General features: G+C 40.3%; 1 protein-coding gene across 1 annotated transcript; it reads left to right on the top strand.

Annotated features, from left to right (window-relative positions):
• Positions 1 to 1681: 1681 nt before the first annotated feature.
• TCTN1 (tectonic family member 1) lies at positions 1682 to 14041 on the top strand (the record flags this gene model as incomplete). Its single annotated transcript, XM_010170947.2, has 13 exons — positions 1682 to 1802; positions 4150 to 4280; positions 5100 to 5266; positions 5678 to 5765; positions 6632 to 6741; positions 9688 to 9708; positions 10129 to 10254; positions 10850 to 10975; positions 11350 to 11432; positions 11785 to 11925; positions 12221 to 12377; positions 13429 to 13554; positions 13898 to 14041. Coding segments are annotated over 13 exons (1541 nt in total), but the record flags the coding sequence as incomplete, so codon positions are not given.
• Positions 14042 to 14927: the final 886 nt, after the last annotated feature.

Here is a 14927-nt window from a genome sequence, read left to right as displayed (position 1 = left end):
GGGTGCCCGGTGAGGCGGGGTCAGTGGGGCACCGGCGGCTCTTCCTGGGCTGAGGGAAACCCCGCTCACGGCCTTTCTCGCTCCTCCTGTCGTCGCTGGCTCCTTGCCCCCGCGCTCATTGCAGCCGCCCCGGGGCTGGGACAGGCCTGCCCGGCAGCTGCGCTGCTTCGCCCGGGGGTCCCGCGAGGATTTACCGGGGCTGTGCTGCAGCGCTGCTCTGAGCAAACCAGGCTCGGAGCCTCCTCAGAAAGGCAGGCTCAGCCAGAGCTACACAGCCTTCGGGCACTGTGCATGCTGATCCCAGCATGGGCTGTCCTGTGAGTCAGTGGTGACAGAGGACAGGCTCCCCTGGCCACCAGCACCCTGCTGTGAGCCCACAGGACAGCCAGGCCTCACAGAGGGGACCCAGAGTCACCCTGGATGTGCTCCACTTACTTACACACCGAGCTGGACATGCACAGTTTGCCCCAAACCTCCTAATTCCTCCCCAACTCTGGAGATATATAGTGCTATGGCAATAAAGATCACAAACTTTTGTCACTGTGCTGTCAGAAGGTGCTTCCCACTTTCTCCTAATTGGCAGGTATACTTTTATTTAACTTGATTTCCCATCAGTTCACTTCCCCTTGATTACTTGCCAAATTAAACATGTTGTCCTAGTGCATGTCTCCTTAGGGAAAAAGAAACTTAAATCTCTGATCTTAGAAACATAACTGCTCAATCTAATCACCCGTGTTTAAACTTCTCTTGTTTACAAGGTGAGCTAAGGATTCCAGTGCTAAACTTTGCTAACAGAACAGTCAGAGCTTCTGAGATTCCAGGAAATACCTGGATACTGTTCAGATGGTCAGAGAACATCCAGGAGGCCATAGAGAAATGGGCAACAGTCAAGTTGAAATAAAAGAAACAGTGGTGATGAAAATGAGTACTTTTTGGATGTCTTGCCTATGAAGTGCTGGTCTTCATTTTCTACATTCTGTGCTATTCTTAATTTTGGATTTATTATAGAGCAGCAACTCTCCTAAAAAGTTCTGCAGAGTAATACCTGTTCTTTGAATTTACAAACCTGAAAACCTCAGAATGTTTTAAGAAGTCGCCAAGTGTATTTTCTCAAGACAGGTTACAGTATTGCTAGCAATTCCTTTCTGTATTATTACCATATTTCATGGTATCTAAAGACAGAGAGAAAAAAGCAATTTCAAAGAAGCCAACTGTGGTTATGTTGGCATGTCAGGAAAATATATTCCTGAAGCCTGGAACATGCTCAATACTTGTAAACATATCACTGCTCTATCAAAGTGTTTCTTCCCCCACCCCAATAAGCTGAAACAAATAGATAAGGATACTTGGTTTGTGTCACTTCTTTTTCCTTCTGCAGAGCTGAGTATATTTTCATACCTTCAACATTCCTATTAACTCAAGATGGTTTTTTGATTTTGCAGGGCACACAGCATCAGATTTAGTATGGCCTTGGTTTTGTTATTGTATTCCAAACAGATTTGCCAAGTAGCAGAAAAGATGCCTTTTAAAAATGACTTTAAAAAAACCCCGAAAACCAGCACATGAATTTGGATACAGACTTTTGACCATTGTCAAAAACAAGGCGAGGTGAAAAATGAAGGTGTTAGGGAACATGTTGTAGTGTCTGAAGTTCCAATTCTAATTTGAATCTCTCCTCCAGTTGCCAAGCTGTGTGTTTGTGATCTGCTGGTGGCACAGTGTGATGTCAATTGCTGCTGTGACCCCGATTGCAGCGCAGACGACTTCAGCCTCTTTACTACATGTTCAGTTCCTATTGTCACGTAAGTGGATATATATGAAGTACAAAATCCTGTTTTATTTGCTGCAGGGCTCTATCCTCTCCTCTTACCAGTTCCCAACCCATCTCCCCCCTGCCACCCTAATTCCTGCCAACCCTTTCACCAGTCCTTCCTGCACTAGGCCTGAAAACTTTTGGCCCCAGTGAGGTAGAACAGCAAATTGTCCTCCCACCCCAGTTTCTCAATCACTTTTTTCCCTATTTTAGAATCACAGACTGGTTTGGGTTGGAAGGGACCTTAAAGATCATCCAGTTCCAACCCCCCTGCCATCAGCAGGGACACCTTCCACTAGACCAGGTTGCTCAAAGCCTCATCCAGCCTGGCCTTCAACACTTCCAGGGAGGAGCAGCCACAACTTCCTTGGGCAACCTGTTCCAGTGTCTGACCACCCTCACAGTGAGGAACTTCTCCCTAATATCTAATCTAAACCTCCCCTCTTTCAGCTTAAACCCATTTCCCCTTGTCTTGTCATTAGTTGTCCTTATGAAAAGTCCTTCCCCAGCTTTCTTGTAGGCCCCATTTTCTAAATGCACACTTCTTGCTTTTCTCCTCTTTCATTGTGCTGCTGTTTGGGGGTGTTTAGGTGGTGATGCCTTCTGCTGGGAGAAGAGTAATGCATTTTTAGACTCACATCAATATAATGCAGTGTCTGGAAGTTACAAAAGCTGATACCACAGGACCATCTGGCCACCTCTATAGGTCATCAGCAGTTTATCAGTAACCTCTTTCATTACAGTTTATTATATCACCTAAAAACTTGATAAATTCAGGGCTTAATGAAGTAGTGTGAGCATCATTCTGTTCCTAGTTTTACAAGTCAGCATCCCAACCTGCTCCTTCACTGCTAGTCCATCACTTTACAAACAGTGAAATGTAACCTTATATCAATAAAGTTATGTCAATAGCTGTTTCTTTGCTTTTTACATTTTCTCTGAAAACACCTTCACACAATTTTACCTTCTCAAAAAAGAGTTCAGAAAGCTCACTTCAAAATTGTAATAGATATAAAAATAAATCTCTTGGTGACTTCTCAGAACACCGAGTACAGCTCTTCAACCCACCTTCCCATAAATTATGGGAACCTGAACACTGCAGTTTATTCTCAGTGCTTTGGAATTTGAATTACCAGTCATCCCAGACTGCTGTTTCTTATTGTTCTTGCACACAGTGACTACTGCTACCCATTTATAGAGATCTATATATATCAGAAAGATCTAATCAACGCCTTCCTGAGTGACAGTTTAATTCTCAGGTGACTATTCTGGCTTTGTCAACTAGAAATGCATAAAATTGTGTTTCTTTCCCCAAATTCTTTCTTGTAAAATGTTCATTTTGCATGAAAAATCCATGGGATTTTCAATGACTGTGGATCTCATTATTGACATCTAGATTTGTATACATTTGCATAATTGTGTTTGACTGATTGAAAGGGTTTGACTCATCACAAGTAAGAGGCTCTGTGGTCTCTGAAACAGCCAAAAAAAGTGTTTGATTTATGATGTGATCCTCCTAACAAATGGTTCACCTCCTGCAAAAGTTTAATTCCATGCTTAAAGAGTCATTTAAGTTCTTCAGTACCTGTCCTTGAGTGCTTTAACCCCGCTGAGTCCCAGTTTCACAGGGATCAGCATCTTGGAGGATGTAGGACACACCAGTTCATTCAGGGTAAGAACTGGTACATTCGCTGTGCAGCCTGCTGCAGTTCTGGGCTGTTGTTGATGAACCCATGGCACATCTACAGATATTTTTTCCTTGACTGGATGGATTATTTCACCTCCTTGTTTCTCACTCTGCTATTTTTTTTATGTGCATCTCAAGTAGGACTTGTTCCTGCTTCCCACCCCAAAGTGAATATTATTCCAACATTCACAAAACTGCCCTTTTTTCTGGTCTACTTGCCATCACGTTACCCTGAAGGTCATACTTCCCACTTGTGTTGAATAAATAAAAGTGCTTCTGTGTATAGCCTGTGGTGCACCCCACATTTGTGGGGTCTCACACCATCTGGATCCCATCCAACTTGCCATTTTAGCTTTACTATTATTCCTGTCAGGTTCTTCCCTTGGCCCTGGTCTGTCTCTTACCTTTATTCATGTTGCTGCTCACACTATCTCCTCTGCTCGACAAAACATGTTGGAGAATTCTCTATTACTAAGCATACAGTATAAAACAATACAAGCCTTCTAAAGAGGCATGATTGCTATACAAATTGTGTTAAAAAGAGTAATCTCTTTTGTGCTTTTTTTTATGCTGTCTCAATACAAGAACTTTAAAATATGGTCAATACTAACTTCTAGTGGATCATTGATTTTATTATCATTGTTTGCAGAGGTGACAGCCGTTTGTGTAGTCAGAAAGCTGCCACATATTCACTTAATGTTGAAGCAAATCCACCAAAAATGATATCTAAATTAATTGACCAAGTCAATCCCAGTGTTTTCTGCATTCATTCTACAAACTGTAAGTAGAATTGTTGCCAATATTAAGCACTGTGATGTTATTTTTGTAAGTTCTTTAGCTACCAGAAGCAGCCTAAAATTAAAAGTAAACCTGTGAGAAAACTGGTTATTCTGTACACTCACAGTCCTTATGTTGTAATACTTTCACTTGTGAAACTATAGAGTTAAAAACCTCTCTTACTCTAGCACTTAGTCTTCCCTGTTGAAAGAATTCAGCATCCCAAATAAATCACATCTCATGAGAAACTGACTCCTTCCTGATCTGTAACTATGTAAGTCACCAGGGCTACAAATCCTTTACAGCCAGCTTTGCAGTGACTTGCAGGGAAGAAAGAAGTGGTCAGTAATGTGTTCTTTTAATTTAATTCTGACTGTGCAGTTGTCATCTGAATACTTAGCATGGAAATTGTAGACACTAATTGTCAGATCTGTGTTTTGGATCACGCACTGTTAGAAAATGTGATTTTGAAAGAAAGGGACTTGCCTCTTTCCTTCAGTTTAAGTTTGTGCTTTTGTGGATCTGGGTGAAATGATGAATTAATATATTGCCTAGGTTTTCCTTAAAGAAAAGAGGAAACTTAAAGAAAAACTGTCTTCATATTTTTCTGAGTTTTTGACAACTCGGATCTGGGTGAAATGATGAATTAATATATTGTGAAGGTTTTCCTTAAAGAAAAGAGAAAACTTTTCTTAAAGAAAAACTGTCTTCATATTTTTTTATCTCTGAGTTTTTGACAACTGCAGAAGGAAAAACTGTTACTAAGTACTGTTTCTGGATCTTTTATCCTGGAAGTTCTCATTCTTTAAAATATTTTGACAGATAAACAAGCACTCTCCTTCAGTTCCCCTGAAATGCCTACTTCTGAAAATTTTGATCAGTTGCTTAAGCAGTATGGAAGTTCCACTTTCAGTGTTGAACCTGACAGCTGGAATGTGAACACAGAGGCTCAAAATCCTTCTGATGCGAATGAAACTTACAGATACGAGGTAAAGAATTATCTGATTCAATTAGTATTAGATTGTTCCATAAAAGAACAAGTGAGCATTGTTTGTATCTGCTTTTTTAAAAAAATGCAGTTCTTCTGGAAAAGGCAAACTTTATTTTGGTCTTTAAATATAGAATTATAAAAATAATAAGTGTAGCATTTTGTGTTAGCTGACTTAAAAAGTCAACTAGATTTTTAAGACCTTTGAAAAATAAGTAGCTTTTTTACTATTGTAAAGATAAAGCTGCTAGCAGTAGCTTAAGAATTGATGCACAAAGTAGTATACAGTATTGATGGATATAGTGGAAATAAATACTTATTTTATTCAGATTTATTGTTAGTACAAATGCTCTAAAACTTTCCATGGACTGAAACACACCCATATGCTTGATTATGTTTTTTTATTTGACAGTATGGTGTTCCTATACAGACAGTGGATGCATTTCTAAGACTGCCTAGTCCTGTTGTCTCCTCCTGGTGCTCTGATACAAATCCTGCAGGTTGGATGCATTTGAAATGTCATTTATTTGCTTTTGAGTGTTCTGCTCTGAGTTGAGATTAATCAGTCAGTAAACTGGCACACACACAAATGTAAATTCAGCTAAAGATTCATGAACAAATGTTTTTCAAATAGCTTCTGTTTCTCTGGAACTTTTTTTTTTTTAGGCATAGATTGGAAGCTGTATTGCATCTATATTAAATATTCAAAGTTAGATATGTAAATCCTTGCAAGTCTTATTTATCCAACAATAAAACACCCTATTTGGCATAATTGGTTTAATAAAATAGTACAAGGTTGACACCATGAGGGAAGAGAGTATTACACAAAGCAAGACCTAGTTGGGCAACCTTTGTCAGATGTCCCTTTGGCATAATGAGGTTCCTTTCACAGCCTGAATGCAGCTCAAGTCAGACTTGCAGACTGGAGTCCTACATTTTAACCTTTCACACAGTTTCCTGAAAATCCACAGAGGGGGAGGGAAAAAACCCACCAAACCAAAGCCACAACCACAACCAAAAGCACACACCTGCATTTTCCAAAACCCACTGTAATTATTAAATTATGGTATCATAACAATCATGGCCATAGGAAAACTGAAGTCTCTTGTGAAAGAAAAAAAATCTTCTGAGATCTCAAATCTTTCTCTAGCTTTTATTAAGTTTCTATTGTTAAAAAGTAATATTTTTATCTCATAGCATTTCTGGAGATTCTAAGAAAGTATCATTCTTTAAAGCTCACATAAAACCTTACCTGCAATAGAAATTACATTTACTTTTACTTATACTCAAGGTTCTTATATTGGTTTTTATTTCTACTTTTCATAATTAATTTCATTCAGTAATACTTTGTGAATTTTTTTTCCAGGGTTTTTAGTAAACCAGGCTACAAAATGCACTAGATCAGTAAGTGTGGAAAAATGTGGCAACATTCAAGCAGTTAGTATGCTGTTCTATATCAACTCCAGCATTTTAGCAGTAAGTATGACTTAAAACATATCACTGATTGTTGATATAATATATCTCTTCACATCTCCAGAACTAGTTTTTTAAATTGTGGGTTGGGAAAAAAAAAACCATCTCCCAACACAATGGGACTTTAATACAGAAAGCCTTTGGAAATTACTTTACTTCAAGCTTCAGTGACAGAAGCATTGACTGTTCTCTGCTCAGCCAACAAAAATAGTGGTCATGAAGAGACAAGCTTGTGTCACTGAGCCAGTGCTTACTGCAATGGCAGCAGCTTTATGCTTCTGTGCATGTTCAAGCTTTTCCAAGAAGCCTATTACCAGGTGTATAATTCTAAGGAGTTTTCATTTTAAAGAGTTGGTAAACCTCTGTACTTAAAGAAGAACCTGTAAGGTTTAATCCTCTGCATACACACCTTTCTTACAAGCCTCAGTTTTTAATAGGGAGGTATCACACACACATGCTAAGCCTTCCTTATCCTCCTCACAAAACATGACCTTTTACCCCACTGAGAGTAAATTTGTTTGTATCCAGGCTACTACCAAAACCAGTTTGTGGTTATTTTTCAAAGCTAAGCTTACTTTTTCATTCCTTTTGTGAACTTGAGGATGATCTCTTATGTATAAATAAATTCCCTTTACAGATATTCAGAAAAACAAAGAAATCATGCATGCAAAATTGAACTGAAATACACAATACCTTAACCTGGTGGCACCTTCCAGACACTGAAGGTCATCAAGAAACAGCCTACTCTCCCCTGTTAAAGGTGTTTTTAATTTATATAATTATTTAAATTAATTTAATTAGTACTCTGCAGTGAATAACTGCTTAAAGACCCCTTCCAGTCTCCTCACTGATTCCAAAGCTATCAACAGGAAAGGAAAGGCCATTAAGAAGTTTGCATTCTCACAGGTGGGATCATTCTCCTGATCATTGAGTACCTCATTGAAATCAGCCAATTTGCTCACAAATGTTGGCTTTTAATCATCCTGCTGTGGAAGAAAACTCCCATCTCAGAAGAGCTTTGAGTGTTTCCATATGCACCTAAAATGAGAGTTCTTGGTGGCTGCAGAACCAGAAAAGGTGTGCCTCAGGACAGGCTCCAAGCAGCTGAATGTTTCTGAATTGAAAGATTAATTCCCTTTTTTAGTTGGAACAGTACGTAACATGTTACCCACGTGCTGCTTGCCAATGGCCTCGCTCAGGAGAGGTCAGATGTCTGTCCAGAGTACATTGGATGTTCAGGAAGGATCAGATGCAAGAACTGGAGAAGGCTGAATAGATGCTAGAGCTGGCCTGTAGGCAGCTCCTCTTCCCAAAGGCAGCTGAAGATGGGATGTGACAATAGAAAAGTGACTCGGTATTGGGGACAGGGTGGTCACAGGGCAGAGCAGGGAGCCGTTCAAGTGCCAGCAGGTGGAGCTGCCGGCAAAAGAAATGGCAAAACACATCAACCTAGAAAGGGAGCAAGGGTGAGGGACTGGGACAGCAGTTCCTTCAGAAAACATCATTCTGAGCCCACACTCACTGCCAGCCTGGGCAACTTGAGTGACAGGAAGGTCTTGGTAATCGTTGTAGTTCATCTCTGTAGTTCATCCACTCTGTCCAGCAGACCCAAGGGGCTTTGGGGATGCTTGGAACCCTCTCCCAAGATACTCATAACGTTGTGTTGCCTCATACTCTGGCTGGCATGGACTGTGCAGCTGCCAAAGCAACGTGCTGCTGCCTGCCCCTGCTTGCCTTCCTGGCTGGTGGGAGGATGAGTCAGTGGGAGGCAGCAGTGAGGCTGGAGTCCTGTCTGCCAGTGACCTACAGAAACATAATCCATCACCCCAGTCACAGATAAATAGAATTTTAGGAGCTGTGATCGTTGCTTCTACCCTAGTCAGAGAGAACATGCTTACCTGAAGGACAAGTCTAATCTTTCCAAGCACTTTTATTCATACAACTGATTCTGATGGCTGAGCTGTACCTCAAGATGTTGATATAAATATGCAACAGTGTGTGACAGACTTTACCTGTGTCTCCTTCAGTCTCCAGCTCATAGGAATGTGTTCCTTACCATGATGTTGCATGAGCAGACTGGTCACTGTATCCTGTCATAATTCTGCAGAACTTGCTTCATGGTCAGTGTCCAATTATTGATTCCTTCCCAAAGATGTGAATCAAACACTCATTGGGAAATCATAAACATAATACTTTGAGAAAATGGTGCTCTCTGTGAGTATTTTGCAGGCCTTGGTCTGACATTTCTGTCTTTCCAGGAAAATTTGGTAGATATTTTCTGGTGGGGCAATGGTGCATGTCCACGTGCTGTATAACAAGAGGGATACTTGCTTCTCATTTCTTTGTTTAGAGACCGTGAAACCATGGGCTCATTATTGTCCAAATGAGACAACAAAAGCTCTTGATTTCTCTGGGTACAAACAGCCTGGCAGACTTCCTAAACTGGCACTCTATGAATAGTTACAAGTGTTTTTGCACAGATCTGGTCAAACAATATGACGCACAATAACAGTAACAGACCAAACTGAGATGGCTTTCTCAGGTCACTTTTCTGATGTGAGTAAACTTTTTCAGCATTGCTTAGTTCTGAGTTGAAAATAGGATGTCCAAACGTCCTAGATTCATCTACTACTTATTGTATGCACTGTGTGTGTGAATGTAGTCAAAGCCAGGCCTGATGGAAAACTGATGGAAACCACTAAGACATTTTCCAGTTACTGTCAGGGGAAGAGGAGGCTTGGACTATTAAGATATTGCCTACTAGCCACAAAGCATGTCAGTTATTTTCACACTACCAGGGTACTGCAGTGTATAACCCATCACTTCCACGATGTAAAAGTTATTCTAATGACAGAGAGTGAAACAGGCAGAGCAGTTAAGCCTTAACTGCTACTTGTAGTAGGTCTTACCTTTGCTATTGTTTGAATTTGTTCTCTTGTTCTCCTCTAGGTGCCCAAATCAAGTCAGATGGTGAGTATCCTTCCAATAACAGCTGGGGGCAAAATTCCTCCTCAGTTATAGTCAGTAAGAGTCTTTCATTGACTTCACCAGAACAGGGACTTTATCCTTAATCTTTAAATTAAAAAAAATTCTATCATTTGCTATCACTAATGATACTTTGCAACTCCCAAGAGCTTATTATGCTACCTGCAAACATTTAAGCCTGATGCATTCCCCTCGTATAAAACTCTCTCTTTTAAACTAACTCTCTCCAGTTACTTAAAAATGGAACCTTTTGGTGAACTTCAGCAATACATGTAACATAGCAGTTGTTCAGAGGATTATTGTCTCTGTGGAACAGAACCCGCAAGGGTCACAAATATAATAATACAGAAAAAGCCAAAAATAATTATATACAATATTGAGAAATGCCATGATTTTGTTTTTCAGGTTAATATTACTGTCCAGTCCATAGTTGTCCAGTCTCTGAATGGAACGCAGACTTTACTTAATGGTAGTGATGTCCTCAGGCTCCCTATGATTTGGGATGAACTGTGCATAAATATAGTTCTTGGGGTAGGTATGACAGTTCTCTTCCTCCTCACGTTTGATGGAAAGCATGTATGCATCAAATAATTTCTGATCCACAAATTACAGAGATGTGAGAAAGGCCTTGCACAGTTTCCATATATTGTGACATCTCCAAAGCAGATGTAACAGGAGAAACACTGACTTTGGGATAAAAGAGAGTGTTTTGCAACAAAATAATAACTGTGTGCAATGTAACATGGAGACAGGATTAAATCCTCTTCTATTATTACTGTATGTGACATAACAGACAATAAGATGAGTTTAGAATCTACATTATGCTTGGGAGAAGATGACTTCAGGCACAGTGGTGGCAGAGACAGAGGAATACACAGTGCAAATCATCTCATCTTTTCATTTTAAATAGATGAACATTGGTCTTATGTTTAGAAGAGGTTTATCAAGAAGACAGTTTGGAAGAGGCTCCAGCCTCTAGGAGATATAATATATCTCTACCATGTAGTTGAGTGTTTCTTAAGCAAGGAAGGAAGAAAAAAATACTTACATAGATTTAAGTTCCTTTTTTTCTAGTTTCATACTCGTGTATTTGTTCTAATTAATATCTAAAATGTTTAATTTTCAGGTGAGTTATCACATTACATACACGGACGAAGGAGAAATAATAGAAGCAGCTGCTTCTTTTGTCTTGGGGGCAATTAATGAAGCAGCACTTTCAATAGAGCAGAGCTTTGCAATCAGCTTTACTCAGGTAACTGCTAGAGATGTTACGGATGACTTGCCGAAAGACATTTAATTACAAAACTTATTAAACTCGAATCAGAACAGTTGTTAGCAGCAAGGTAAAAATGTAACTTGCCCTGGATACACAAATGAGGCAGCATTTCAAAACGGGGCAATAGAGGCCTCCAAAGCCTGTTTTTCACATGCAGAAGAGTCATCTGGCCACTCTAGAACCGTATCCAGTGAAAGCAAAACCTCAGTGTCAGAGAACTGTTCTGATCTTACAGAGCATCTTGCTGCTATCATTGTTCAAGGCAGTTAATAATCCTAAAATCAATGCAATATTTCTGTGTTTTCCAACCACTTCAGGATAAGAACTAATACTGGATGTTTGGATTGCAGGTGAATACAAAGCCAGTTCCTCTCAGTGGTAATCCTGGTTATGTTGTTGGACTGCCTATACGAGCGGGCTTCCGGCCACAAGGATATCCTTTCCCTGGTGAAAGTTTGCTTGCAGCACTTGTTCTGGTCCATCTTCACAAACACTTTCTAGAAAATACTTTCACATCTAGAAAATATATCTTATTTTTTTACCAAAAGTGTACTTTTTTGGCTGTGTTTTAGAAGTAGCGAATGACTCAGTCCTGACTGCAATCTCCTGGGACTTTTGACTGAGGTAGATTTAAACCTTTGTTGTATGCCCTGGTGCTTCTTCCCAGCGTGAGGGGAGTCTTGAGCTATTGCAGCATTTTCAGATATATTTTAAGGGTATGATTACAGCTTCTTTTTCTTCATGATATACTTCAAGTATTGAATTTCTCTTTAACTGTGTGTTACATCTGGCATTATTCAGAATACTAACAAATACAATCAACTCACCATTCTGAAAAGTACATCCCACCAGGACTGTCTGGCAGCACAGGGAGCCAGAACCCCGATTTTATTTGGTTATAACATGATATCAGGCTGTAAGTTACGGTAAGGGGACATTTCTTTTTTCTTTTATTATTTAGTGCTTTTAACCCTCTGATGACCCTTTCCATTAGGATCTGTTCCTGGGACATTTATACAGCTGTAGGAGTGTTGGGATTGGAATATTTAATTACAAGAAATGTCATTTAATTAACAATGGTCTTTCTCTTGAAAAGATGGTGTACATTAGCAGCTGTAGCTATAAGGCTTGAACAGTGCATGAGAGCAAGGAAAAAATATTACTGTGCCAAATCAATGGATTTTGGTTTAATTCATCTTTTCTTTTTTTATTTCCTGGAAGAATTACAGCAGCTCTGAAATGCCAGCCCTTGGCCGAGACCCTCCTAGATTTACTGAAAGGACAAAGCTTTCCTGAATACGTGGCCTCATTTGGAAATTCTCAAGCCCAGGATGTGCTCGACTGGGTGCCAATAACTCACCTCCATGTCTCAGAACAGGTGAAAATTACACCACTACCACCACCCCCTTCACCCTTACTGTCTCCCAAGATCTGTACCTGTACTGCAGCATCAGCTTAGGCTTCTCAGAGCTATGGGGAAAAAAACTGGAGTAACAAACAGAAGGAAAGTTCTCCTGGAATATTAAAAACCGAGGGGTTTCACTCCTGCTGTCAGGACAGAGTTTACTTTTAATCAAGCTGGTATCCAGGCACCTCAGTTACAGATCAGGGCAACACATCAGGTACAAAACAAGCCAGTTCCAGCCACAGTTTAGTCTCTTGCTGTTTAGATGGCGTGAAGCACGCAACGGGTGAGGCTGAGAGAGTGAAGTAACAGAATCAGTGTTTCTACCTGGTGCTATTATACCAGGTTAGAGCAAGACAGCAAGAACTATTTAAAGCACAGAAACAATATATTTGAGTGAGCTGAACAGCACGTTTATTCTTAACAGCTGCTGTACAAGCCCTTTTCCTCCCGATGCAGCGTGGGCCCTGCTGTTGGTGGCAGGCAGTGCTGCTTGGGGTGTGCTGAATGACAGCACCCCCTCAGTAACAGCTCGTATATAGGTTTCTTGCATGCTTTTGCAACTAAACAGTGAACCATTTCTGCAAACAGAAACTTGACAGTTCAAGAAGAAATACCTAAAAATATTTAAGATTGTAGGCTTCAGAATTCTGCCCTGGCAGAGTTAAGGATTTTCTGCTGTCTCAGTGGTATTACTGAAATAGGTCTTCCTACTGAAAAGAGCCAGCTCAGCACTTAAGAGCCGAAGTCCTGCCCTGCTCAGGTAGAACAGTCCTGCCTGAAGTGCAGTTCCAGAGCCAGTTTGTCACCCATGGAGAAACTGCAGGGACACCGTTGTGCCACGGCTGCCAGCACCTGTGCTGCCTGCAGCAGCAGCAGTCCAGGGCACAGGCACGGCGTAGTTGCTCTGGTAACCTCCTGAAGCAAGCTTTCTGGGGACATGCTGCCAGGTTAATAAGATGAATAATTAATATGGTTGCTTCTGTACAAGTCAGACAATGAGAAAATGTATACTGCTTTTCAGACCTCATGCCAAATACCAGTGTCACTTGAAATAGAGGTGAAGTGGACTAAATACGGATCCTTAGTCAATCCACAAGCCAGAATAGTGAACGTTACAGCAACAATCACTACCACCACATTGAAGCAGGTATGTAATTAAATTCCAGGATTTCAGATAAAAAGAAGGGCTTGTTTTGCTTTGGTATCAGCTGTGTGACAGTGACCCAGTTAATCTCTTTATCTAAAGGTAACACTTCATATTAGAATATATTACACCCAACAGTTTCTGTTCCAACACAAACACAACTGTGGGCTGCTTGCCAAAACACACTTCAATAAAAAAAATCTATACATCATGCATGGAAAGAAACATGGAACTTTATATGAAAACAATTTTTTACAAATAACAGCTGAAAATATAACCCAGTGCAAACAAAGCAGTCGTACAAAGAGAGGACTGAAGCTAACACCCATTTGTATTTTCATTGCAGCTTCCCTCAGGAAGGGAAAGGACTATTCCTATAACAAGTTCTGTTGTTTTCACTGATGTTTCTTCACCTGCAGAGCCAGGCTATAAAGCTTGGCCTACCATTAATGTCAAGTTACCCTTTGATTTTTTCTTTCCATTTGTCTAAGGTAAGTATGCATAAAAAAAAAGCACCATATTTCTCCTTTTTCTGATTTTTAGTCCATTTCCTAAAGAAGCAAGGTTTATCCAGTCACATCACAGCGATGGGCCATCAGTTCCTCTGAAACTGTAGACACAGTAGGTTAAAATAGGCCAAGAGAGAAAGGGTGAGCCCTTGTGAGGGTTCTCAAGCCTTAGGGCAGAAAAAAACCCCCATATTAAGTGGAAAGTTCCCAATTATACCTCTGCTGAGAGGTCAAAAAAAGGTTGCAGTAGGAACTTGGTGGCTCTGGCTGGCCACCAGCCTTCCAGCACATGGGATGCTCTGAGGTAGCTCTGCTCTGAGCTGCCTGCCTGCCAGGGTAGGGGAAGGGAGGACCAGAGGGACACAGTACGGCTCCAAAGGAAAATCAGCTTCATTATCCTGTGAACAGCAGAGCTAAATTGTTAATTAATTATGTGCTATTAGATAAGGCCTCTGCTTTATCTATTTTCATAGATGAATAAGCCACGTATTTCTAGCTATTTTTCCCAAACCACTAATTAATTACCTTTCTTTAAAAATACCAACAGTTAAGTGATGCTTTCCAAAAAAGCTCACTGACCTTTCCAGCTGATTCTGGCTGAAATAAATTGGAGGTGCCTGCTACAGTCAACACCTTCAAAATTCCAATTTATTGAATCTTACTCTTCAACTATAAAATAGTCTCACCACAGGGACTTTTTAGTACCGGAAAAAGTTCATGTTGTGTTCAAACACCAGCCTGGTCCTTTAGAATACGCTTTCTAATGGCTTTTCTGGAGTCTAACTGTTCCCAGCAGTCCACTCACCTACATCTGTTCTTACATATTCTAATTCTTTTAATGTGTTGATTTATGAGCTGTGGAAGCAG

This window comes from Antrostomus carolinensis, unplaced genomic scaffold (genome assembly GCF_000700745.2).
Source record: "Antrostomus carolinensis isolate BGI_N321 unplaced genomic scaffold, ASM70074v2 scaffold30336, whole genome shotgun sequence".
Lineage (NCBI taxonomy): Eukaryota > Metazoa > Chordata > Aves > Caprimulgiformes > Caprimulgidae > Antrostomus > Antrostomus carolinensis.
The sequence above is the reverse complement of the archived record's forward strand: the minus strand, read 5'-3'. Positions and strand labels throughout refer to the sequence as shown.